Source organism: Cyclopterus lumpus, chromosome 16, assembly GCF_009769545.1.
Source record: "Cyclopterus lumpus isolate fCycLum1 chromosome 16, fCycLum1.pri, whole genome shotgun sequence".
Classification (NCBI taxonomy): Eukaryota; Metazoa; Chordata; class Actinopteri; order Perciformes; family Cyclopteridae; genus Cyclopterus; species Cyclopterus lumpus.
In genome coordinates, this window is record NC_046981.1 from 8,908,333 (window position 1) to 8,936,315 (window position 27,983).

The 27,983-nt window shown below is 40.9% G+C and overlaps 2 protein-coding genes across 5 annotated transcripts; one reads left to right on the plus strand and one right to left on the minus strand.

Moving 5' to 3' along the window:
* Positions 1-683: 683 nt before the first annotated feature.
* Positions 684-13,946, plus strand: jazf1b (JAZF zinc finger 1b). The gene is made up of 5 exons (XM_034552924.1): positions 684-976; positions 9,413-9,485; positions 10,224-10,420; positions 11,335-11,504; positions 12,088-13,946. The coding sequence occupies exons 1-5, from the start codon at positions 862-864 to the stop codon at positions 12,262-12,264; spliced, it is 732 nt and encodes a 243-aa protein (XP_034408815.1). The 5' UTR covers positions 684-861; the 3' UTR covers positions 12,265-13,946.
* A 34-nt stretch (positions 13,947-13,980) lies between these two features.
* On the minus strand, positions 13,981-27,976 carry tax1bp1b (Tax1 (human T-cell leukemia virus type I) binding protein 1b). 4 transcript variants are annotated; one of them, XM_034552921.1, is made up of 19 exons: positions 27,164-27,294; positions 25,006-25,199; positions 22,579-22,681; positions 21,976-22,166; positions 21,596-21,754; positions 20,549-20,697; positions 20,322-20,412; positions 19,619-19,804; positions 19,187-19,438; positions 18,327-18,500; positions 17,884-17,956; positions 17,659-17,777; positions 17,358-17,483; positions 16,730-16,816; positions 15,973-16,201; positions 15,718-15,878; positions 15,288-15,373; positions 14,867-15,008; positions 13,981-14,575 (listed from the first exon to the last, which is right to left on the minus strand). In XM_034552921.1, exons 2-19 carry the CDS (start codon positions 25,180-25,182, stop codon positions 14,540-14,542), a joined length of 2,541 nt encoding a protein of 846 aa, XP_034408812.1. In that variant the 5' UTR covers positions 25,183-25,199; positions 27,164-27,294; the 3' UTR covers positions 13,981-14,539. The 4 variants fall into 4 exon arrangements, with proteins under 4 accessions (XP_034408812.1, XP_034408810.1, XP_034408813.1 ...); XM_034552919.1 differs by having other exon boundaries at positions 13,981-15,008; XM_034552920.1 differs by lacking the exon at positions 27,164-27,294 and adding an exon at positions 27,858-27,976 and having other exon boundaries at positions 13,983-15,008.
* Between the last annotated feature and the right edge of the window lie 7 nt (positions 27,977-27,983).

A 27,983-nucleotide genomic window follows, 5' to 3' on the forward strand; every position in this document is an offset into this window, starting at 1 on the left:
AGAAATAACATCAGACAAACGCTTGAAGCACCTCATATTGACAATATATTCGATACGTGAGTACTATATAGCATTATGTATGCAACAACACCCTTTGGGATAGATATAGAAGACCCCTAAAAGACTGAACACAAAGAACGAATCTGGCTCATATCTAACATCTGACCAACACTGCCACCTGGTGGTCATCGGATGTTCTTCAGCTACATGTTGCTCCAGGGTATGATCCATGCCTCAACTGCTTCAGTAATGTTCATCACAAAACAACACAAAATGATCATTACATAATGTCAATTAAAACATTATTAGATAATTTAGTGTGAATATAAGTGGTCAACAATTCAGATATAGATATAATGAACACAATCACTAGAGTTTGTTAATGCAGTTCACACTTTTAGAGAAGACACTGCTTGGGTGGAAATGTAAACTTTGGAAGGATTGAGCAGATAGTTTGTAGTAATAAGTACTGATTGCACTACACTTACGCTACAGACACTCCCCTTTTCTCCTCAATCTTCACTGTACTAACTACACAGTCAAGTTACATACATCAAGTTAGACACAATTTGAAAACACACAACTTCCCCTCAAAACGTATAAATCCAATCATATAACTTATTTCGAGTTTCTTTAAATATGTGTTTTTCTTTCAAAACAATCTCTGCTTTTCTAATGAAAACCAAACCGCTTTACTTCCGGTCTGGTTGCCTCTCTCTCTCTCTCTCCAGCGGGTTTGACGCAGACCCGAGAAGTCGCCGCACCGCCCCTGCCGCTCCAGCTGTTCCCACCGCTGTCCGCCTGCTGTCTCCCCGCTGCTCGCTGCTGCTGCCTGCCCCCATTTCCAATGCAGCAACGACCATGACAGGCATCGCCGCTGCTTCTTTCTTCTCCAACGCGTGCAGGTTCGGGGGCTGCGGACTTCACTTCGACTCGCTGGCCGAGCTCATCGTGCACATCGAGGATAACCACATCGGTAAGAGCCGATGCGTAATGAGCGCCGCGGCCAGCAATGGCCGAGGTTTGGTGCTAGCAGGAGTGGCTAAGTTAGCGAGCTAGCAAGTTACTTCCTGCGTCCTGACAACACTGTTGCTAGGTGTGGTGGCTGCTGATGTGTACGTGTAGATATTACACTTCATGTTCACTGCACATCTGTAGCAAAGCTGTATCACTGATTACAGCTGCAACACCAAGCGAGTCGCACTGCAAACCCCGACAGGAAGACAGTCCCTGAACGCTCCGTCGACTCGCTCGTGCCACATTATCGCAGCGCGAGGCCCACGCGCAGAGCTGCCTTGGAGTTAACTCGCAGTCTGCATGAGCCAATGAAGATACGCTGATTACTTATCCGCTTGTTTCCATCCGCCTGACAACATGCTGCAGTTGTACTGCTAGCTGTAAGTAATGATGCACTCTTAAACTAAGTTACTGTCGTACTTCATCACGTGCAGGAGCGTTTCTCTCTGTAATAATGAGAGTTTGGGGCTCTTTCATATTTTATGTTGCTATTGCCTATCTTTGCAAATATTGGTATTATCATATTTTCAGTTATTTTATATATCGGACAGGGTGGTTTTTAGAGCTGCACAATGGATCTACACACATCTGCCAATATTATCTTTTAAAATCAAACTTTTATATTATTATTATTATTATTATTATTATTAAGTTATTGACTTACTGCCAATGTTTGCCCATTGGTTAAGTTAGCTGAGTATTTGAAACAAACGTTTCGTATTATTATTTTAAAAATCTCATTATGTCTTTGTATACGAATATACATAATTATCCGTATATCCCCACATAATTTTTTACCATATGTCAGATACCATCGTGAAAATGTGCAAGTATGATATTGAGAAAATATCACGTAGTGTGCTGATTTCTGAAAAGAAACTAGCTTGCAATAATGTTCAGCCTTTGTTGTGTCTCCAGCCATTGAATGAATGAGACTAGCTGTTTGTACAAAAGTTGCAGCATTCATTTGCTAAAATATTACTCCTGAAATTGTATGCTGTCATCTGTGTTAATCACTAATCAATAGTACCGTTACAATATAACCTCCTGCAAACAATTTTGTTTGATCAATTACTTGATATTTTCTTTAAATCAATTTTTGTCATGCGGTTTTAAAGAATATATGCTACCCAAAATCTGACTATCTGAACAATTTAAAATGACCTTTAGACATACTTGTGTCTCTGGCTAAAATAAAATATTACATTAACTTCTGGAGCAGCTCATTAATATAGACTGTGCTGCTCATAATAGTAGTGTCAAGATTTGGACTTTGACTTGCATGACCAGGATTAGTGGTGTATCACGGTCAGAAAAATCCTACAATTGTGCTCTACTTGTAGTGTATTTACCTCCTGTCCAATCCCACATGAGTGTGGGTCTACAGTACAGCGGCGCCAGCTCATAGCATGCTAAACTGCAGTGCACATGAGATGGCAACTCAGAAATGCTGCCCCCCTGACTGCTCATCAAGTCCCACCACAATCAACTAATCAACAGCGCCACCTCTTGTTCATGTGGGGAAAAACAATAACGAGAACTCCCTGTGTGTGTGGAGCCGGTGAAGTCATGGGGTCAAACTATGAAAATATTCATGGGCCTCAGCTACCTTTATTATGTATTTCTCTGATTGGCAAACTGTCAGACTTTGTGCCCATTTAATTGAAGCTTTACTTACTTACTTGTATGAAGTAATATAATATTAACTGTATGGAATAAAGTTATTTATTAGTTAGATATGTGAAATGCATTTATTAGCTGTGCACCATGTTAAGTACTTACAAAGGCTAAGACACCTCTTTGTACCGGGGAAACGTTTTGTTTTTATTTACTGTTGTAACATGTAAAAAATAAACGTATGGTATTGAGTTTATATGATAACTTAATTTTAGGGCTTTTAATTTAATTACCAGGTGGTTTTGTGTTGTGGAAAAGCATTTCTATTAACTAAGCCTAGCTAAAGTGGATTCCTCACCTGATAGTTTGACACTCTTTTAGTTCCATCCGTTTCCCGGTGTAATATTTTAAACTCTTATATTGAAGCTGACAAGGCCCAGCTGTCTCTGTTGTTCTTGTTTGTTGCTTGACTGGCTTTAATGCCCTCTGCCCTACGATAGTGGGCTGTGCATGTGTCCGAGGTGTTAGCCTTAGAAAAATGACTTATTGGGGAATAATGAGGCAATTAGTTGGCTCAGAGTGGAAACACTTTGCTGCCCCCCTCCTTTGTCCACTCGCCTGTGCCCACTCTGAGAAGTGCGAACTCTTGCGCGTTGTGCCAAGTGCCTGTGAAGCATAATTACAGAGAGAGTGCTTGATTTGGCTTGTCTTCCTCCTCATCTGGTGGCCTGCTGCTTGAAGCACATTCTCCTTTATAATTAGGCGCCTGGAAAACAAGCGGGCGTTCTTGTCCCCGCTTCCCTCAGCCGGCCTGCTGGTCATGTCTGTGAACAAAAGGTGGCGCTGCTCTGCTATTGGTTGAGGGGGCTTTCTTGAGATGCCTGGTCTGTAATGTAAAGGCTTGTGGTGGATATTATGCCAACACTTACTTCCTGGACTCATTTAACAACACAGTAAGCTTGACTTGCAGTAAACAGCCCAAAGGGCCAAGCTTCAGTAAATAAAAACATGTTAAAAAGAAAACATTTGCGAGATATATAATTGACAATTCAAGGAATACTTCTGATTACATTTCTTATTACTTTTTATTACAGTTACTTTGATTAAGAAGCCTCACCACCTAATGTCTCATAGCTAATGATGTACAGATTAAAAGCTTCATGTTCATATATCGTGCAAATTACTTCCAGTTATGTGGGAACGTGTTGTGCTTTTCCTGAAAAAACTTGAATTAGAATCTCATAAAACAAATCTGTTGTTAAATCAAATTAGAATACAGAATAATTTTCCATCCCACATCAATTATGATAACACTGACTCAAAATAGATCTGCGATTGCTTGTCCACCAACAGATTCACGGTTGTGATATGAGCATTGGGTGGTCCACTTAGACCTTTGTGAACCAATTGAGCTAACTTATGGAGAGCAGGTTGCTAATGAGCCCCAGAAAACACCAGTAAGACCAGAGGGAAGTTTTTAATACTGCGCCTTAGTCACGTTAAGCTTGAAAGATATCCTCAATGGTCTGGTATTCTTGTGGGGCATTAAACAAACTGCACGCACTAAGCCAGTGAAGTGTTTACCTTGTCACTGAGCGACCAGAAGCGAATAGCGTCCATGTGATTTAGACCTGAGAGTGTGTGCTGCTGGGCCTCTGGCCTCCTGATGGCCTGAAGTGTCCAGGCTTGGTAACAATGAATCTGTTTGTTGCCAACTCACTGGAGGCTCATTTAGTAGATTTTGGTATGCACCCCCAAAATCTGTGCGGATGTAATAAATTTAGGAAGCAGTAACTAGTTCCCTGATCTGTGCACCTGGTGGGCCTAATTACATTTCCCCATCCCCCGACACCAGTGCTCCTGTTGCTGTGCGGTGACTGGGACACGAGGCGCTCTTCATCGTGATGATGTACAGCCTGTGTTGACTGCACACGGCATGGACGAATGGGTTACATGTCTTATTAGATTAATGAAATGCTTCAATAGATCACATTAAACAGATATTGTCAAATTATGCCGATATGAGGATTCCTCCTTTATAACAGCTATCCACAAATTAGTGTAATTAAATTCTGTTAAAGCTCAATTTAACCGAAAACCTTTGGCAAATGACTTGATCTCGTCTGTCAGTGTGTCCCGGAAATTCTCAGACCTTTGTAAATAAGTGTGGCCTGATTATATCCCTCTGATTATGGATTTAAGAAAATGCATATCTGAAACCATTATGTCTGCAATGAGAAGCAATAGATGTCTGTTTTCATACCTGTTCCTTGTATTTACCTGTGTGCTTGTACAAATGTGTTGAGATGTGTGTATCACTTAGTGTGTATGTACACGGTTAAGTTACTGTCTGTGCTAAACATATTTATAATGGATCATTTTAACCTCCCCGTGTTTTTTCCAGTAACCCGCGAAGGCAGCTTACACATGGAGCTTGACTCCGTTTCATTTCCTCCTCAGAGGTCACATCATAATGAATTACCTGTGCCACCACTCCTGGTAATGTCCCCCGCTGCTCACAGCCGCCATAAACATGTCACCATAATGCTCACCACTCTGCTCTACCCCACAGTGCATTTGGCCATGAGGGTGGATGGGAGAGCCAGAGTGTGTGTGTGTGTGTGTGTGTGTGTGTGTGTGTGTGTGTGTGTGTGTGTGTGTGTGTGTGTGTGTGTGTGTGTGTGTGTGTGTGTGTGTGTGTGTGTGTGTGTGTGTGTGTGTGTGTGTGTGTGTGTGTGTGTGTGTGTGTGTGTGTGTGTGTGTGTGTGTGTGTGTGTGTGTGTGTGTGTGTGTGTGTGTGTGTGTGTGTGTGTGTGTGTGTGTGTGTGTGTGTGTGTGTGTGTGTGTGTGTGTGTGTGTGTGTGTGTGTGTGTGTGTGTGTGTGTGTGTGTGTGTGTGTGTGTGTGTGTGTGTGTGTGTGTGTGTGTGTGTGTGTGCGTGTGCGTGCGTGCACGGGTCGTGGAGGGCGTTATGAGAGGGCAGCGGGCGTCACTTCCCCCTGTTGCCTGAGGAAGGTTTGTTGTATGATCGTCTCTTGGTTTCCTGTCCCGTCATCGGAGCTCAATGAGAACATGTTATTGCATCATGTTTTCTGCACTCATAGAGACAACATCTGACTCAGTCAGTATACGCTCCCATGCGCATGTTGCACACATGAACAGTAACAATCGGCATATTCAGTGCTTAAATAGAGAGTAAGATTTGTGTGAACTTTTGCATTGAGGCTAATCAGGTTTGAGTAAATAAGAAACACAAAACTCTGGATGGAAACGTGATGCATTTCTAAGCTGGGAAGTAGTTTCACTAAATGGGTTTCAATTACTTAGAAGGTTTTTTTTCTGATCCGCAGCAAATCAGCAACTTTTTGTTCATTTTCCCCCAGATTTTTCTCTTCACATTGCCAAGAGGGAGCTCTTGTGGAAAATGGTTTAAACTAGTATACATCTTTAAAAAATCTTAGTAGAAAATCCAAAATGAAAAGGCCTTATTAGACATACTGTATGTTTTAGATCTGTTCTTGGCTACTTCTATCTTCCTTATGCCTCACCTGACTTGTCACTCGTACATAAACGATCACTGAGGCTTATAGGAACTGATTGTTTGCCTTTGGAATTAGTGGTGGTGAATAAATGCCCTTTTTTGTTTCCCAGAAGGCCTCTAATTGTTGGCCACCAAAGTGGACCACCTGTGTAGTTTGATTAGAGGGGTTCTCATCTCTATTTGAGGCGCCTTCATCCTTCTCCTTGACTGCCGGTGGCCCCAAAAGAATAGCAGTCTGTGGGGGAACTGGCCCCTGCAGGCCTCCCTCGCCCCGGTCCCCACCTGAGGTGTGCTTGATTTACAGCGTGTGGGAACAGATTGATCCACTGCTGTTTGAGCAGGCTGCCATTCCACTCCTTGAGTCTCATTAGGGATCTTAGGGGGGATTTCTTGTGCACTCACGCACACACATACCAACACACAGCGCTCCGAATAGTCTCTGCACTGCCTCTGGCTTTTGGCAGAGGAATAGTGCCGTTATGAATGTGTCTTTCCTACTCGGTGTTTCCATGACTTTGGCTGGAGAGTAGAGAGAGGTGTGCTGTCCTTCTCATTGGGGATAAAACCACTTAATGAAACACTTGCTTACGACTGAGGCCTTGAGAGAATCCTCCTGAGCCGTAGGCGCTGAGGTTTAAGCTGTTCTTAGAGCCTACCTGCCAGTATCATAAAACTCTGCCACTATTTCAGCGTCAACCAAGCGGCTCGGCCGTCACCACTGAGTGGATGATGCCATGCGTCTTTCATCGCACATGTCTACTTTTCAGTAAGACTGACATTGGTTTGTAGACTTAGATTCCTGTTAGACCTCTAAAATGTAAGCTTCCTCATTTATACTTAAATGTGGATTGGGTTGAGTTCCACTGGTCAACGTCAACTTCCGCCGTGTTCGTGACAGAATTAAACCAGTAGTTTACACTGTTAAAACAGAGAGTGGAGTCTGCGTGGTATGTTTCCTTTTTATAGATGATTGTGTGCATGTGTGTGTGTACTTAACATTTATACACCATGTTGGCATTTTTTGTCTGCATGCGTATATGTCTCATTATAGCTTCTGGATGACAAGATGAGTGTTTATGATTAGCTCCACCCAAATGGGAAGTTGAATTAACTGGAAAGCTGTTTTGAGAGCTCATTTTGAGTGATGACCAGGCCAGAAATTAACAATCACAGTGACTATTTTGTAAAATACTAGAGAATAAGAATGCCCAAAACGGCAACAAATGTCTGATTTCTAATTCATGACTTTCTATGAACATTCTCCAATTTTGGTGCCAGTCGCTGACTTAATAGAGTCTAACATTTGTGAAGTTTCCTGCTTTATTTAAGTAAATGTGTGATTAGATCATAATTAAATGAGCCTCACTATAAGCATGCATGTCATGCAAAGTTCCAAAATTTGAGTTATTTAGAATTGATGGTGCCGATGCATCTCAGTTGGTATTGACATTCAATACCCGGTCTGTTCAGAATTTCTGTCCCCATTACAGAGAAAAATAGATCATCATCTACTGGTGAAATCCCATACCAGAGAGCACCACCCAATTCTAATCATCTTCTTTGGCACAAGGTCTTTGTGTCCAGCAGACATTCAATGGAAATCTGTTTTAGGTGTTTTGTTCTAGGCAAACAAACCAAACAGAGGAAAAGCCTAACACTTCAGAAGTAATAATTGAGTATGACTCAGGGTATTATTATAGACTTAATAGGGTGTTGCTTATCCCTTTAACCAAGACAACTTTAATTGCATACATTTTCTATCATTGCCATAGTCATTTTATCAACATATCAACTAGGATGTGTTGCTTGCTGAATATACAGATTCTATTAAAGCTGCAGTGTAGTCACTGTGCCTCATGAAAGCATCATCTGAAAGTTTCATATTACAAATAGCCTGAGGTGTAAAGTGTTGCGTATAAATGAGCTTGTGGATGGAAACAAGCAATAGATTTAACCACATGGGGTAGCAGTCTTCCACAGCTCTGTCAGAGGCAGACAGGGAGGCTCAGCGGGTAAGTGGTAGAAACTGTTGTTTTATGGGGCATCTCTCTTCTCCCACATGGACGGCAGTGGGAAGAGCGTTTGAAGTCAGACCCGCTTCACCTCAGGGTGTGGAGATTGGCTATTGTTGTACATTTAGCACTGCTGAGCAAGATGAATGTCTGGAGCACAGCATGGGAAAACGCAGTATGTGTCAAGTGTGGTCATGTATGAGCAATGTGGCGCCTTTCAAAGAGTGCCATGGAAATCCAAAAGACAAGGCACTTGAGATGTTCTCCCTGTATATTTGATACAAAAGTCAAATATACAAGGAGCCTAATTATGCAGTACAGAGCACAACGTGCAATTCATTCAACTAATAGGCATACAGTAGGTCGAGAGGAAATACGTCAAGAAAGCATCAGCTTGGAAACTGTGGCTCTTCTCCAGCAATACTTAACTAAGCAGTGACTGCCGTCTAGACGGTGGTGCATGACATCATGTTCAAACTAATTGTACTGCACATTGATTGCACAATATCCTGCAATTTGATTATTTTCGAGACATTTTTTATTTATTCGCCTTTATTTGTTGAGTCAGCTGAGTATACATGCATGCTCTTTGACAACCCAACTCCTCACATTCATGCACACACATTCATACCTGGGACCCGCCCAGTTCAGCTGGAGGCTGGTACTGTCTGCCACTGGGGTAGTTTTCCTTTAAGGTAGCACAGAGAGTGAAAGGTCAGTCACATCACTCATCTCTCATTTCCAACATTGAGAAGATACAGCAGAAGTTCAGTAACATTTTTCTCTTTACAGATGTACAATGATTTAAGAGGTTTGGAAATGTTTCACTCAAATCCATAGTGGATTAGTGCCTCTCTCTATTTTCTGTCAATCTCCCTGAAATGTTTGTCAATGTCAATATGTTTCCATGTTGACCAGCCCCGTTTTAACATTAAAACCTGGATTGTAATTGCACCCTTTTTAAAAATCAATTAAGTCAATTGAATGTACTCAATCCCACCTTTAACCCGCGCCTGGGCAGGGACAAGACATTAAAGGCAGGTGGTGCACCCAGTGAAGCAAATACCGCATTGCAGTTTATATATGGTAAATATCTCTCCGTGTATTGGCCATACAGAGAAAAAAAGAAAACCACAACCTAAAAAAATAGATCAAATCAAGCACACTGCTTGTCTCAATATTGCCTAATTTGACAAGATGTATCTCTGTGTCTCCCGCCTGCTCAGACACAGACCCCCGACTTCTGGAGAAGCAGGAGCAGCAGCAGCCGACATATGTTGCCCTCAGCTACATCAACAGGTAAAGAAATGTATGAACTACAATCGAGAAGGAAAACAGCCAGATTTCCACTTATTTGTGCAGTAACTCGATTCTAAGTACATCTACTTTATGAATCTGACATAATTAGACATGGATGTTAATAGTCTTTGGCCCTGTAAAGATGTACAGAAGATCTCTCAATCAGTGTTACTACTGTGTCCTCCGAGCTCCTATGAGGTCCTACCAGTATTTTCATCCGTCATCTGGTGGATTGCTTAGATGAATTGCTTCAGTATTTGGAAGCTGTTTTTTTTTTTTTTTATTGCTCGAGGTTCATCCCAGTCTTCTTTGATATGGTGCTTGAGTAGTTGTTTTAAAAGCCTTACGCAACCATCCAGTGTACAAGAAGGTCTGCCGCTGTCTCCAGGCCTTCATAAACACATCTTGATGTGGTTATCGCTTAATTTGTTAATTCCACTTTTGCTTTAACAATGTCTATGTTAACATTTCATTTTTATGATACGCATTCACCGAAGACTTTACTCTCCATCATAAACCCTGGTGTATGTTTTTTTTTTTATGGGAACGGAGCCAATTTGATGTTGGGTTTTTTTTTCCCCAACATGTGTTCTACAGTAGCAAACCTTCAATATCTGAACTTTGTAGACACCAGACAGTCTCACAGTCACACGTCGCTCATTGCACACTGAATGAGATGACCGTCTTTTCATGAGAAAGATTGCACACCCTGACCGGTCTTATATCCCACAATGCCAGGTTCATGACAGACGCTGCGCGGCGAGAACATGAGACTCTGAAGAAGAAGGTGCAGCCCAAGTTGTCTCTGTCTCTGACAGGCAGTCTGTCCCGCAGCAGTGTTTCCACTCCGCCTCGCCACACCAGTGGAAACCTCACCCCTCCAGTCACCCCACCCATCACCCCTTCCTCTTCCTTCCGCAGCAGTACGCCTACAGGTACCTAGCCATCACAAACACACTCAGCTCTCTAGTTAGATGTAGAGTGTAGTGACTGCTACGTGTTATGCATTGTGTATCTGGTCTCTTCAGGGATCAAATAAGAATCACAAAAGGCTGCTCCCTTTGTCTTCGTACTGCAGCTGTACCAGCTGGCATTCATGTCAAGATACTGGCAAAGAGCACATCATGTTTAATGACTAATTGAAATGTTATGATTGAATGTTGCTTGTGTGATATTTCACTGTTAAATTATTTGTTGCCCCTTCGTGTCTTTCATTACTTGGTGGATGAACTCACCAGCTATGACTCCAATGCTGGGTAAAAGTTTGGAATTGTATCAATTATGGATCTTGTGTATAAAAGCATCGGAGCTTAGGAGAAAGAATTTTAATAAAACTTGCATTCAAGCTACAGAGAAATAGGGGCAGCTAATTAGATACATTCACATAACATTACATAACAGAAACACGTTTTAGTTCTTTCCCTTCTAATGTTTTCCCATGTAGTCATGCACTTGTTTTGTAAAGTATGCAGGCTTTAATGTTATGTTTTGTTTTTAGCTTTTGTGGTTTTTGAGCTTCTGGCATAACATCTTTAATTAATTGATCAAACAATTTCTGCCCGCAAGAGCTTAATAAAAGACATGCATTCTTTCCCACGATTGGCATATTTCCGGAAACTTTGTAGTTCTGTAACACATGAAGTCGAAACACTTCCCCAAAGCACATGTTGAGACGGCCCACGCTTGTGAACCTGGAGGCTCAAAAGCAAGGATTTCATTGTCGAAGATTAGTCTTGAAGTATGTACAAATCAGAGCTCTTTGGAAAACACGCTGTGTTATGATCTCTTGCCTGGTCGTGATGCCCTGAGTCAAGTACTGTTCGACGTTCTGTCCTTCCCCCTCCCACAGGTAGTGAATGTGATGAGGAGGAGGTAGACTTTGAGGAGTCTGACAGTGATGAGTCGTGGACCACAGAGAGCGCCATCAGCTCCGAGTCCATCCTCAGTTCCATGTGCATGAACGGAGGAGACGAGAAGCCTTTCGCTTGCCCCGTGCCAGGCTGTAAAAAGAGATACAAGGTACGTTTCACTCAGGATCTCCTCACATAGCGAATTGAAATAATTTCACCAGAGAGGCCAAATTATCACCTGGGATATTTGCATCGGGTGAGATATGAGATTTTATTTTTCTTATGTAACATCAAAATGGATTCCCTGCTGTTGACCATGGAAAAATGGTTCTTAGGTGAGCACTGCCGCATGGCAACAAAAATGCATACATCTAGTCCACTTCAGTGATGTGGAGTTTTACAGGATTTTCCATTCACATCTGGTGTGTGCGGTTGGGATAAATTATGTGCAGCTTGAGACAATTGCATCGCTGACGTGAACGACAGAGTTATAGGCGATAACTTAGTCTGAGGCAGCAGGCAGCATCAGGCATCTGTTTAGTGGCAGAACAAGACATTTATTTTCCCCTCGCTGTCGTCTACTGTCAACGAGCAGTTATTATATACGTTATATGCAAGATCTAATTATGGGAAGCTCTGTTATACATCATGTATAACAGGATAACTATATATATCATGTATAACAGGATAACTTACAAGTGTAATAATATGTTTAGTCACAGTTGAGTTTTGTATTCTTTGCTTTATTACAGAATGTGAACGGGATCAAGTATCATGCCAAGAACGGCCACCGAACCCAGATTAGGGTGCGAAAACCCTTCAAGTGCCGGTGTGGGAAGAGCTACAAAACGTCTCAGGGTCTCCGCCACCACACCATCAACTTTCACCCACCCGTCTCTACTGACATCATCCGCAAGATGCAGCAGTAGAGACCGAGTGAGCGACCAGCGCTCTCCCTCAGGCCACTTCCCAACCATCTGAACACCACCATCACCAGCAATGGCTGTTTCTCATTCCACCAGTTTACCCCCCCCCCCCTTAAACCCCTGCCTCTTCTCTTTCTCTCCCACTCTTATCCCACTTTGCTATGACACTATTTTTGATTGCATGGTATAAATGTGTTATTATTATTCATCCTTAACTTTGAATGTTGAAATTGTATGTAGTTCACAGTTTTGTATTTTGCACATTTATGCTATCATTGATCTAGTTGACTTTTTTTCCCTGACATATGGTGCTTGTTGGTGATGAGGGCTTGTTGTAGACTAAAGCCCGGCCACACCGCATCACGAGTAGCCTTGCATGTACAGTAACCTGCTTATAAGGCAGTGTGACGTCAGAAAAAACAGGAAGGATTTTGGGGCTTTCTTTTTTTTTAGAGAAAAGAGGCGCCATTACCTTGCCTCTGTCTCATTTGAACCTTATATGACAGAGGCAATTAAATGAAAACAATCAGAATGTGTGCGATATAACACGTTTCATTCTCTATCAGATTTATTGTTAATAATCAGGTGTTTGACTAACGTTCATATCACAAGTTCCAAACCTCTGTTTTCACTGCAAACACTTGTGTGTGAGCACCAAAGGCTGATCTCAGGTGACGCTTGTAAGCATTTCAGCACCACAGTACTGCCACGTGTTCTGATAGTATTTCTGTTGTGCAGTGGGATCATGGGAACTGACCGTTATCGTTGCCTAATGTTCGCGTTCACGTTCCCGAAGACTGACGCAGTTTTCCTTGCTGTTTTACAGTGAAGAATTGAAGCACTTTTTATAACAAGTTTCCAATAAATTAGCATTTTTGTTGCCAATATCTCGTTTCTGGTGTATGTACATTAGCTACCAAAATGAGGCAAAAGGCCTTCAGAGCTGAAATGTGCAACTTCTACATTGCTCCAAGGGATGATGTGTACCAAACCTCCAGTGTTTCCAGTATTGTGAGATTTCTGTATCTACTGTAGTTGCCTTGAATTGTAAACCATTCCAATCAGTACAGATCTTTGTATGGCTTTATTTTGATCATTCAGACAAATCCAGCTAAGTGCAGACATTACACAGACAGCTCAGCCCAAAATGTTCGCTATTTACCGACTCCCGGTCTTATGAACTTATATGATTGTGTTTGTCATGGATAGAGTAGTTGGTGCCACGGCTAGCCATGCATTTAGCACATTTATGTTGGATGAAAAACATGCAGTTTCTATAGTGTGCCATAAAACTATTAAGTCAATATAAAGTCAGTTGATGGGATGTAGAATGCCATTTAATCCTTGAAATAACGAACCGCAGATTATTAAATGCAACAAGATTGTGGATTTATCAATTTTGAGCCATTGGGCAACATCTTCACTGCATGAATGTCAGTGTTAATGAACTACGGTCCATTTGAGAATTAACAGTATTGTACTGCCAGTATGGAGGAAAGACTTTGATATAGTGTACAGTGAATGTATTGTTGTGTTAAGTGCATTAAATTATATTTTCATATTGTGTATGAAAAGGCAACACCAGAGGTTGTCGGGAGAAATAATGGTGTGCTGTATTTCTTCAAAAAGCTGCTTCATGTAAACTTTTGTTACATTTAGAATAAAAATTCCTCTGATGTGTGCCTAAAGATTTCTGTGTTATTAACTGCGTGGACACGATTCAGACCCAAACAGACTTTATTAGTTCTTATTAGATACATGAGACTCACTTAAATGAAACATTTCTATGAATGAAATAAGTTATTACTGTAAAAGAGAAGAACAAAAGAAGAAAATTTAACGTAAGCTCTGCATGCACTGATTAGCTGATGATATGAAGGATCTAACATAAAAAAACAAGAAATATTCAAAATCAAGACAAAGGAAACCTAACATAAAACAAATATAGAATCATACACAAAGTATCTGACTTCACAATATCATTGGCTTTTAATTATTCTAAAATAGATGATCTGATGATGTTCTGTATTATCATGTCTAAATATAATCACTGAAGATTTCTCCATGACTGCATATTGCACACCAAGGCTGCTTTCTGAAAAGAATGAGTGAATGACTTGTACAGTGAGGTTTAAGGGGGAATCATTTGGTTGGATATTTTAAATGTAAGTTTGGTAAACACTTATCTTTTTCCCTGATAAGTTACATCCTGTAGTCTGACAGATCTGTGTGAGTCAATTCAAAGTCCATATAGGTAGAACAGTCATATACCCCTAAATTATTCTTCAAATCCAAATGACGGGAAACCTTTCACCTATAAAAGAAAATGTAAATTCAGCAGCCCCGCCATATACACAGAATTAGAATGTAATTTAAAAATGTCACATCACTTCAAAGGGTTTCTCTAAATTGAAGTAACAAAGCGAAAGTCAGTGAAGTCCTAAAGAATGGATCTTCACACCATTACATGCAGAAAAGAGTGCAGAGTGATTTAATTCAGTGGTCACAGGAAGTAGGCAAAGCGGATGTGCAGATTTTTTTTGTTTTTCTAGTCGAAGTTGAGCGTGTGGCCGTCAAAGTGGGTGAGCACATGATTCTCAAACACCTTCTGGTCGCAGTCCAGCGGGAACTGCTCGCTGCACATGGGGCAGATTTTCCAGTGGCTCTCCACATGCTCCTCAAACTTGCTCTGGTCATAGTTGGGTGGGAAGATGACCTCGCACAGCGGACATCGCTTCATGTCCATGCTGCACACGCAGAGGACAGAAGGAGAGAAAGGCAGGGAGAGAACGCTCACGTTAATATGCAGTCGAGTGATGATGTGGGCAAACCAGGAGCGCTGGCTAATAAAGAGCATCTGTCTTGATGTGACGTGGGTGGGCTGCTGCATGACTAATGCCAACAAAAGGGGGTTGTGCAGCAGAACAAACACGTTGCACATGTTACAATGCACAGGTTTAGAAAACGTAGGGCGCAGCAAACTTGTATGGCATTTATTAGAATTTGAGCATGTGCGGGTGTGTTACCTGGGATCAAAGCAGAAGGCAGTTTGTCCATCACTCACAAATGGGCTGTGAGTTTCAGCTGCTGTGGGTTGTTCGTTGGTATTACCCTGAGAAAGAACATTTGTGTATTATGATCATTTGTGAATATTTAATACAAAGGAGAAAAAAATCAGTATGGGAGAGAATACTTAAAAGTCATGCAATTAAAATATGCATGTATGTGGGTATTAATTGGTTAATAGGATGGGTGGTGTCATGTTTGTAAAAACATAGTGAACAATGACCAGATGGAGTGGTGTTCTGTTGTATTGTAAATGATGGAGGAGGTTAGTCTTTCCATTGAAATATATTCTATCATTAAGTTTCTCCAGTGTGTGATTTGTGTGTTATTCCTTGATTTCCCATTCATGAGGACATGGGAGAGAATACTGAAATCACAGTCTGAGCTTACATTGTTGTTGTTGTTTTGCTTTTCCTCGGACTCCTCGTGGCCTTCTGGCCGGCTGTGGTTGCGGGTGGGTTGGATACACACCACATTACTGTCCCAGGAGGGCGGGCCCACAGGGGGGAGCCTAAGCAGCTGGTCATCTGAGAACTCCTCATCATCCTCATCTGCAGGGAGAGAATTCAGAGTCATAGTTGCTGCAAATATAAGTCAATTATTACTACACAAAGGTATGTGAATCTTTTTCAAAAGGAGACCAACCTTTTGAGTCTGAGATGGCGTAAGGGTTGCCAAAATGCAGCTTGCTGGGGCTCTGAGAGACCAGCAGGGGGGTGGGGGCATCCTGGGTGTAAGGGACAGGGTACTGCAGGAATAGAGGCACACTGGACTGGATACTCTCCAAACTGGTTTTCTCGCTGCCGCCCTGATCTCCCTTCCTGCTGCTGCTGCTGCTACTGCTGCTGCTGCTGCTGCCGCCCTTCTGGAGCTCCTAAGCAGGAAGCAGAATATATATATATATATTTTTTTTTTTAAACGATGTCAAAGATGTTTTTCATGTTTTCCGTTGAGTTCTGTATCTCTATGCCAGCCTGTCTTTCAAGGCAAGGAACACATCACTGCTTAAAATCCGGGTGCAGCTTCTGAGCTATGAGTTCTCACAGTTTAATTTGTGCCTTCATTAAAAAAGAAACTCTTCTCATTTTCAAAAGGGATTGGGAGGCTGTGTTTTATTGATGTTAGTTGCAGACACCAATTTAGTTTACAGTCTAAACCCCAAATTGGGTCATTCGGCTCTTCTTAACTGTAACAGCATTACCTCGAAGTGATATTCTAGGTCAGTGAGGACCTTGCTGTGGTCCAAAGTAATGGAATGGAAAATAAGAACTCATTTACTTTGCTTCTCCAATTAGAGGCATATTAAACACAAACCAGATTGGGAGAGGGAACATGGAAGGGGAATGGCAGTTTTCAAGAGTGGAAGAAGTCTATAAAAGAGAAAATGAAAGCTGTCACTAACCCCCTCCACTTTTTCCTTCTCCTTCACAACAAGTGCTAGTGTGTCCTTCAGATCCTTCAGCTCCCGTCCCTTCTCAGCTACCTGACTCTGAGGTGAACAAGACACAAAATAACAAGAGGAATTTTCAATCCTCGAACAAATGACTTGCCGGTGATTGAAAACCACATGATTGAAATAGTCTCAGACCTCAGTACGTGACATTAATTGATCACAGCCATAAAAAGCTTCCCTTTGCAAAGGACTGATTTATGCACAACACGGTCAAAGCAAAACAACCTGTTTGAATTCCTCTGAGACACTAAGCAAATATCCGCCTGACCTGTGCCAAGCACAGCATTAGCCAGGCAACTGGAGATGACTCCTCAGAGCCAAACTTCGCTTGACTCCAGAGTTTGAAATAAACAGCAGTAAAATGTCGTCTCACAGATAGGCCTGCTCGTAAACAACACTGTCAGAGAGGCTCTGTTCAAGGGGAGAGATAGCATCAAAGGCTCCATCCCAGAGCTAAACCAGCCATACCCAGCAGTAAAAACGCTGTAAGTGTCCAAAGACAGACCTGATTTGAAAGCACAGCAGAGCATCTCCTGCAACAAATGGCCTGACCGCAGTGCTAAGTGTCTAGACTGACCTTGTAGCGATCTTCATCTGATGCCAACTGCAGTTTCATGTTCTCATTCATCTTCAGTTGTTCCTTAAATTTCACCTCCATCTTGGCCAGCTCATCAGCAAACATGCAGCTACGCTCCTTCTCCTCCTGAAGAGCAGTTAGATATTAACCGGTGCTCTTTTAAAAAATCATATTTCTTTATCCTACAATGCAGGCGGCACGTACTTACTTTTGGAGAACATGAGTCTTTGACAACCGGGTTTAAACATATCATTTGGGGACAGATGATCGATAAAAGGACGTAAATAAATACGTTTCTTACCACCAGCATCTGCTTGCATTTCCTGTACTTGTCATTCCTGTCAGAAGCCTCTCTGGTGAATCCTTTAAGCTTTTCCTGGATGATGGCTTCCAACATGGGATCAGCTGAACCTGGACTTCCTGTGAAGACAATGAAGGCACGACGGACAGTTTGGCAAAGCATGATTATAGTTTTAAAGGCACTTGTTCATTGACTTACACTTAGGTAGAGTTAGACAAAACGTACCTGGCACTGATATGTCTGGACTCACTGATACCGGTATTGCTGAGGCCTCTGGTGCTGAGCTTCTCTTCAGATCCTACAGACAGGACAAAGTACGTGTTGAAAATTAGCTCTCAATGCAACTAGCAGGAGAAAAACAAACAAAAGTAGGCTGGCGCAGGCCTGAGCTTGATACACACGGGATCAGTAAACAACAAAAAATGAACATGACTTTTAGGTTCACAAACAAAAGTATGCTATTAAAACAATCACACAGCATATGATATTTTTGTGTATTGAATAATGTCTGCATTTTCATTTTATGAAAAATAAATTAAACAAGCACATTTCTCAGGGCATTTCATGGGATGTGATAGTGAGTCCGCGTGTTGCAGAAAGCTAGAGCAAGTTCTGTTCTTATGTATTAGAAGTATGAAGTATGTCGGCTGTTGTCTGGCTGGACCTACCCCTTGCTGGTCGGAGAGTCTGAGCACATGTTTTTGCAGTCGCTGACACTCCTTGTATTTCTCCTTGTAGTGTTCAGCAGCCATGTGCAGCCGCAGCTTCAGATCCTCCACCTCTCTCTGCAGCTCTGCTAGAACAGCTGGGTCTCCAGCAGCTTCGTCTTCTTCTGTTTTAGCCTGATGAAGACAATCATTACAGTAATCACATCACAGTACTTGTCCAACTGCAAAGACCCCTGGGAAGTTGTAGTGATAGAAAGAAACCCCTAAGAGACATTGTAGATGATCAAGCCGAACCATTAAGGTACTATCAGGGCCTTTTTAAAATCAAGGGATGCTATTAAATGATTCGTTAGTAAACCCATGGTGATCAACAAAAAGCTGTTATGTGGAGCTCTCCTGCAGCACAGGAAACTGTGTTGATAATCAAGACGATGTTATCTTTTTTTTTTTTTTGTTTACGCCTGGCCAAGCCTGACTTCTGGACATAATTACAGCTGCCTCTAAAACAGAACCAATAAAAGAATCCTTGAGAGACTTTTGGTTTGTGTTTCTATTACTTTGCTCTTCCTCCCAGTAACTTTCTTTGGAAAGCTGTGCTTGGTTTCAGTAAAACAAACCATACTTAGAAAAAGGGTTTGACAATAATAATAACTGTTCCATACCATTGCTCTGCTCGGTTCAATTATAGATTTTTATCAAAGTTTTGAATTTCTTTTTTCTCATTGCCACTCATTGGTACACAGAATATTAACAGGGTTTCTATGCTCACACATCACCTACCCCTGCCTATGATTATATCAAACAAGTCAAATTATAGATGCAATGTTTCATCAATAAAGCAGACTGATTATTATCCGTACCGCTTCTTTTTTGGCCTCTGCCTTCATCTGCTCTACCAGGCGCTCCAGGCGGACGCAGTGGGCCTGAGCTTCAGCCATAGCCTGGCGAAGGGCATCGGCCTCCAGCTTCATGTGGTAGAGTTCAGACATGGTACGGTCGCGGGTGCTGGAGGCGTCCCTCAACTCCGCGGCTAACAAGGAGGACTGCTGCTGGTTGGCCTGGAGCTGCTCTTCCTTCTGCCGAAGCTTCTCCTTCATGGCCTTCATATCTCCCTGCCAGAAACAGAGACGTTTCAAGTGAAGGTTTGTAAGTCCCGCAAGGTCATTATTCTTATTCTTGTTATTATCAATATGGTTTATTAATTATTATGTCATCAAGTTAAATACTGTTCATGTTCAAATCTATCTTGGTGTTGTGACTTTTTTAAAGTTTTAAAACAAAATAGTTTGTACCAAGGGGGGAACCTTGGCCAGGATTTCTTTGTACTGTTTGTCCTTCTCAGTGAGGCACGCCTGCAGGCGTCCCACCTCCTCTTTGAACTGGGCAATTGTGTTTTCCTTGTTCACATCCACAGACTTCAGCATCTGCAGCTCTGCACTCAGTTTATTGTTCTCCAGCTCCCGGTTTTTCAGGTGAATCTGAAACATACGAAGTTATAAAACATAAAGTTCTTGGCGTTAGCCTCATTTATACAACACCAATCACAATCATGTACCAAAAAGCATATGACTACTAAAATAAATGTAGCATGACCTAAATTACAAAACAGGGATTGAGATAGGCCCATAAAGTGTTCCTGGTGCAACGGCTCCAGTGTGAGGGTGCAAGTTAAATTAGATATAGCTTTTTTGCTTCATTTCCGTGGCGTCACTAAAGTATGTGGCATTCCCAGTTCCTGTGCCGTGCCGACCACAACAAAGGCACAGCCGCACCAGAAGAAGACAGAATAAGGCATGCCCTCTTTAGAGTATACAGAATAATCACACTAGTAAAAAGTGAAAAACAGGAAAAGTCAATGAACGGACTCCAATTTGGGTAATGTAATACAACAGAAATGATTGTTAACTGTACAGATTGTAAAGCTGAACATTGACACAATATATTTTGTTAATATTGTTAATGTGAATACATGTATTAATACTACCAGCACATTACCTTATAGAGTTCCTTCTCATCTTTCTCATTCTTGAGATGAGATTCAAGTGCCTCCTTCTCTGCTGTGACTTTCTTCACTCTATCCTTGAGACTAAAGGAAAGGTCATAAATATTGTGAGTCACAAATTGTATCACCCATCACACTGTCTCTGTTCACATTCAGTGTTTGGAATAATTGACCAAAACCTGCAATTCAGTGAATCACACCACCTCCATCCTGAACTCACCTGTCCAGCTCAGTTTCCTTTTGTAGACCTTTCTGGGTGACTCCAATCAGATCCTCCTCCAACTGTATAACTCTGGCTGTGGCCTCCTCCAGCCTCCTCTTTACTTCCTCTTTCACTTCTTGCAGGGCCTGGGAAGAATTCTGCAAATCCTGGGAGACAATAAAATATAATGTTGGCAACAGTTGGAATAAAGGAAACAATAAAAGACCAAAGACAATATATAGTATGCAAAAAGAATGCTTCAGTTTGATAATGTGCAAGATCTAATTAATTAATTAATTACTCAATTAATTAATCATTCTCACTCATAGAATAAATATTTTACTCCAATTTGACTCAAAACTGATATGACAAACTAACTAACTTCTCGGTATATCACTTTTCATCTCTTTCTTTGACTATGCTTCTGGAAACATGCAGAAGTGGAGATCAAAATGAACATTATGTCACAATTCTGAGTTCTTAAACTTAAGTTAGTTTTTAAACAATTTGTTTATAGGAAGAATTTCTCACATTAAAACATCATATAAAAGTTTAGTCATAAAACTAACAGCCACAAAATCTGTAATCATGTTTTCATCTGAAAAATGTTTTAAAAGCTGCAGAGGACAGAAATGTGAATTAATACTGATACCGCCTTTAAAACTTAATGTTATGCTATAAAAAAAAACATTACAACTTTGATCATTTAGACATTCATATATGTCAGAGTGTGATTTATACTTCTGTGGAACACAACTTTGAAAAGCTCTGCAGATTTGCAGTCTTTCGCTAGAGGGTGCTAATAGACTGTTTGGCCAAATGTAAACCTGTCCTTGGTATAACTACAATAAATGGAAAAGAGCATCATTCATATCATTTAGCACATGTATCCGCATGTGCTGCTCAATCAACAACAAAGAACGACTATAATGTACAACAGAAAAAGAGAAAGACTTCTTGCTTCATTAACAAAACTGTCACAAGAGCCACAAACATGTTCCTCCCTTCTTACTGCTGGCACTCCTGACTGCCCTCAAAAATGTACTCGGTCCATTTTCAGCTTACTTGGCTCTCTCTTCTCAGCTCGGCACAGGTTTCCTTCTCCTGCTCACACTCCTTCTGCAGGCTCTCCTTCTCAGCTTCCAGCTGCTCCTTCTCGTGCAGCAGGAGGGCCGTGTTTTTGACCAGCTCCCCTTTTTCTCTCTGGGCTTCCTCCAACTTTTGCTGCACAGAGAGTTGAGTTGGTCAAGATGTTTGGGCCACTCACAAACTAATTAACTTCACTAACAAAGAAAAAACACCATGCTCAAAGAGCATATACAGTTATTCACCACTGTGCATTATGTGCATAACAACCTAGTATACAGTAGCAGTTCTCGATGTAACAGCCACAACAGATCTGAGAACATTGATGCATTGAGCAGCACTGCTATGGCCCACCATACCTCAAAGAAGCTAGCCTTGGTGGTGACCACCAGGATGTCAGAGTTGCATTCATCCTCCACAGTCAGCAGCTCGTCTTCTGAAGGGCTGTTGGCACGAAATTGGAATGGCGTGCTGGCTCCCCTGATCTCCCCTTTGTGGGTCACGTAACAGAACTGGTAGAACTCAGCATCATCATTGGGCACATAATATCCTGGGGAAGAACGACATCCAGTCAGCAAACTCACAGCATTACATAGTAGCGAAGCAAAAGATATCCCTTCACAACCCCCAACTCGCCTCCGTCTTTAGCTTCTCTTAAACTGCACACTTATTCCAAAGTTATTACAAAGCACAGTTATACCTTGGAATAAGTGTGTGTATATTGGAGTGCGTGGTTTGAATCTAAAAAGGAAATAAGACTATTTCTTCCCTTCATGTCACTCTCTATTACTTTATAAAAAATATGTTTTTATTTATTTCTCTAACACTAGAATAGAGATCTATAGGGAAAGCTTCACATTTATTTCTACCCACTAATTCAGTTTTAACAATCCTCTGAACAGCACTCAGATATGCAGTTATTAAAGGTGTCAAAGTTATATAAAACTATGGTATGATCTTACCCTGAAAGACCGCTGTTCGGTTGACTGCGGTGCCTTCCACATAGTTCTCTGGGAGAGGCGACCACAAGAATGTGTAATAGTCCCTCGCTGTGCTCCAACCAACCTGTGAGACATTGTGGGGAATCCATTCAACCAGACGTTCTCACCACATCAGTGTACGATAATAACAATGGAGGATTAACAATGAGACTTCCTAGAATCCAAACAGTACCACTTCCAAAATATCTCAATTTGGTTTATTACAGTAATCATGGTGTTTTCAATCTATGTTGGAGTGATAGTGCAAGACCATACCGAAAAGGAAAAATTATAATTTCTGTAAACCACTGAAACTCCTGGTCAACACGTGCATATGGCTCAACTCTTTTCATGAATAAGCCTAACTGTGGAAATGTAACAACAACTCACTTCTAACAGGAAGAGGAAAATAGGTGACAATTTTATACATAGGTGACTTAAAAATGAAAACCAATATGTAATTATACGTATTTTATGTGTGGTTAACTGACGGCTGATGAGGAAGGAGTAACGAAAATACATCCATAACTCCAGCCTGGTGCCATAAAACTGTCAAACAAAATCAGAGTCACATCGAGCTGGCTGGCTCTCAGTGTGCACACTCAGGCACACACACGTGCATCCACAACAAGCCCAGTCACCACACAACATGGATTAAAACGTGTGATTTGACTTTTAAAGTTTAGCCAAAATTATATTTTAGATATTCATGTAGACAGATCTCACTTTTATGTATGCAACATATGTTGCTTTGATGTGTACAGGCCTTTTTCACTATCTGGGCAGTTTATTTTCCCACCTGTGTTCAAATAGCCTACAGCTACAATACTGCAAGTGTTCATCAGAGCCAGAGATAGAAAGCTCTGGTGCTCCCAAACCCCCAATTGTTGCCAGTGTAGTTCCAGCCTCCAGCAGTAAAGAACAGGAAGCAATTAAAACGCACCTAGTTAGAGAGTGTCATTACTGAAGGCTAGCCCTTACCAGTCCACTCATTAGAGCAGCAGAGGTGGCGGTGGGTGAAAACTCTGAGAGGAACTCTTTCACTTACAACAGACTGGTCTGCAATGTGTATAAATAGGAGCAGAGGAAGTAGAGACAGTATAGAACCACCATGAAAAAGAACTGGACTGGGGACCAGCAACACTGCTAGAGTAAAATGTAAAATCTCCAAACATAAAAGCAGTTACAAAATTTGATCATAAAGCCGACCATTGCATTTATTTTAAATGTGGCATTCACCAGCATTCCAGCAAAGTCATAAGCTGTGAGAAGCCGGTGGCAAAGTTGCTGCAGGAGGTAATGTGCTGTCTATGTAACAGTCAGACTGTATTGAAGAGCAAGTTGTTCATTAATCACAGAGAGGTTGTGCTTTAAAGCAGGTTAATTATAAAGCAGTGCTTCTCCTCGTCTACTGTGACAACCTGTCCCAACAGCCTTCCTCCATGAGCCCCAGAGCAGCTGGCTTCACGCCGTTTGATAAATGTTCCAACATCAAATGGGCCAAAGGCTGCGTCTGTCCGCGTGCAAACCAGAACCTGTCTACCCTCCATGTGTCACCAATAGCAGATTGAGTTTGTTGGACTTGCTAACTAAAAGAAAATGTAAACATTTGGAAATTATTTTAGGTTTGCAATTTATATTCTATGAACCAAATTACTGACAGCTGTGCTAAAAGGTACACGCAACCGACCGGACCATCGGACCGTTTCTACTCAACCGCAACACTGACCTAGCTTCTCTTAAACTAGGTCAACACTGACCTAGACATATCTGTAACATTCATTATCATTAGAGCAAAAGCGCATCAAATAAATAAAGAAAACTCAAATAAGTCTGAGACAGAATTTGCTTGTTTGACCAGGAGCCAATAGCAACTAAATAATTGTTCAGCAGCTAAACATGCAGTGTATCCAGGGTTATCTCTATGCTTACAAACAGAAGAACTTGGCACCAAACGGCTCATCTGTCAGCACTGCCAGGAACATTTACACAATTTACGATCCTGCACTCAGCCTTTTCCAGCTCTGCTCTGTGTTTTAGAGGCTCAAGAAATTAGTGATTTTAAGATCTAGTTGGTGCCTAGCTTGAGGCTAAGCACAATGTGATGAGGCATCCAACTACAGAGTGCTGGATTCAGCATCTTAACAGTCAGACATGACCTGATCTCTCAATTGTTCCTCAACACTGAATTAATATTTTGTTTGCACCTTTCCAGTCCAGTACTAGTAATTATGGCAAAAATTAAAAAATATCACTGACACAGATTCATGGATTTTAACACACGCTTCGATAGCCACCATGTCATACAGCAGTTACAATATTATGCAACATGCTCTAGCAATTAAAACAAATACTGTAATACTTCTGCTACTCCAATTACTATTAATCATTATTAATCTTTTTTTTCACCTTGAATATGCCAACCCAGTCCTTTGGATGTGGTTTGATGAACTGCGTCAGTGTATAGTGGCACTCCACAGCAGCATGGGGCATGTAACTCTTCCCCACATTCTGGAAGATGACATGGGCAAAGTTTGATGTGTCCATGTTGGTGCTTAATAAAGTCCTGTCCAGGAACAGTGCCATAAATTACTCAGCAGTAGCTACACAGGAAGAGACAAGGCACAGAATATATGATTAGGAACCATAATAACCACAGAAAAAAACAAAATGCCACTCTTTACAGTAAATGAGAAGACCCAAGCCATTTCTACACAACAAAACTGATTGGACCCTGAGAATCCTACAATTACTGTATATTGTTCTTGAATAAAAATGAAATGTATTCTATTATTTGTCTATTACAGAATAAAAGCAATTTGAATATATTATAACAATAAATATATTTCTAGAAGAGTGCGGTACATTATAAAGTGAAAGCATCATCATCTTACTGAGGCTAACCATTTTTGATATTCAAACGGAGCCATGGTCAATTTTCAGATGATAAATATAATCCTTATTCCAAGGACATGGATTTTCATTTCAATCCAGACCCATATAAAATGGTTGTGCCATCCAAATCTGCTGTAGTTTCTCATTAGACTTGAACACAGGAAACCTATCCGGCAATCATTTAAGCCTTGAATTACTGTCAACCAGTGCTTGGACATTTATCTTGAGTCATTTTAAAGTATTACCATTAAACAGATGTATTATCGTATCAGCCATGATCGTTGGCTTGGTTTGGCTTAACATTGAATATCATCTGTTGAATCTTGAATTGTGTTTTGTGGTGAAGGGACCTTACAATCAGCAAAAATAGATGACATGTTTGAAGTGCATGCAATCTGGAAGTTTCTCTATGACCAACAAAATTAAATACATGCACAGGAGAACCCATGACCTTTTACTTCCCACAATTGATGGTCAAGTGATGCAGGTTAATGATACTGTCGTTAGATCCATACAACTTTAACTTATATGTAACACCCAAAGTAGTATTGGTGTTTGTCTTGAGCTAAACACATCTATTCATTGGTCTTTTAATTAGTCCAATTTAGCTCATGTATTTATCAATTATTGCTGAAATACTGATACAGTTACACTGATAACGTAAATACATGTAGAGGAGTATATGATACAGAGTCCTCAAGATTTACTTGGTGGCTTCTAACCTCAAAGGCAGGGAAACAGCTGTTAAATAGTTTTGCAAATAACAAATGAGTAAAAAAAAGGGTTTCCTGTGAGCTGGCTAATGCTCGATTATACAGTAATAAGAAAATCACTTCGGTGATAAAGCACTTTTATACATATATCACACTTTTACTTATAATAAGGGGTGTCATTCATTGATATTTAAGTCATTATTTGGCAAGATAACTTTACTTTTGGTACACAAATTAGTTTAACACACTATGTACTTGGAATTGCATTTTAGACCACTACATTTTCAGGTATATTAATTTTAAGTACTCAGTGTCACAATGAGACAACATCGGTTCTAGATACAAGTGACCTCTGTTTTAAGTTAACACGATGAGCATCAGTTCTACTTCGGGCTGGATCTTCCATCTCGGCCTCAGCTGATATAATTTTGACCTACGTAATTGGGCCTGTGACAGTAAAAACAGCTGCTCGGATGATAATCAGAAACATTGAACATTGTCATCATCTAACGTTACGTTACAGCGATCACCAGACCTCCGATGTGTAACGTTAGATACGAATTTGGCCAAAGTTGACGGTGATGGCTGATTTTATAAGCTACAATTAGCGAGGCCTCAGTGAACACAGTGAAGCTAATGCAGCTAGCTAGCTGACGGTAGCTACCTTTCTGGATGGGATCACACGTTACAGGCTAAATATTACGTGATATGTGTTCATAACACTCCAGAGCTGCATATTAACTTAAACACTTTAAATACTCAACATTAGGTGAGAAACATCACAACAGCCTTAGCGAAGAGAGCAGCTAGCGTTAGCTAACGAGAGAGCTCAGCTATCGAGGAGGACAAGGTTAGCCGACGTAAACAGTTTACGCTAGCTGTCTCTAAATGACACGCGGATATAATACTAACGACAACTGTGTGGTTCGTCGTGTTGATAAAATAGGTATTAAACATACCAAGTTGACATGTTGAAAAGCAGCTGTAATCAGAATGTATCATAAAAAACAATTGTTGACGCAGTTCACTGCTTCCCCGTGCCCTCTTCCTGGAATAATAACAACATTGCGTCACTTCCGGACAGGGGACCTACTTGGAAATAATGCCCACTTATAACAATGTAACCACCTTAGAAAATAACTAACAATGCTTTGTGGACTTGATGTTCAATGGTATCATTAATGATATCATGGAAGTCCAAATATAGAACATAAGCAGTGGTGGAAAGTAACCAACGACACAACCTTAAAGTAACGTACGCCCTCTATTATAATGCACTACACTATTTTGTACTTTCAGTTTCAGTTCAATATTAACATATGCAAATGATAATTATAATTCTTACATTGTGGTATTACTAGTTATCCCACGACTGTGGATACTACTTTAGATTTACATAAAATATAAATAATACACTTAATTTGTATAGCACCTTTCATACAAGCAATGCAGCACAAATGGCTGCACAAAGAGGTAACATTTAAATAGAATGAACATTACAACTGTAAGAGATAGAATGTCCTAATTAATTTAAAATAAGACGGAAAGTAAAGCACACTTGATAATAATAGTACAAATCTGTATATGAATTAATAACATAAGATAGAAAATAAAATGCACTGAATAATAATAATAAATGTTCAATATCAGTACCGATATTTGGAGCAGCAAAATATACATTGTAGATCGTTGTAAAATCATAAATATCCAAAAAATAAATGTACCAAATCAATCTGTTGATGCGGAAACGCGTATGTAACCCAGACCCGCCCCTGCAGC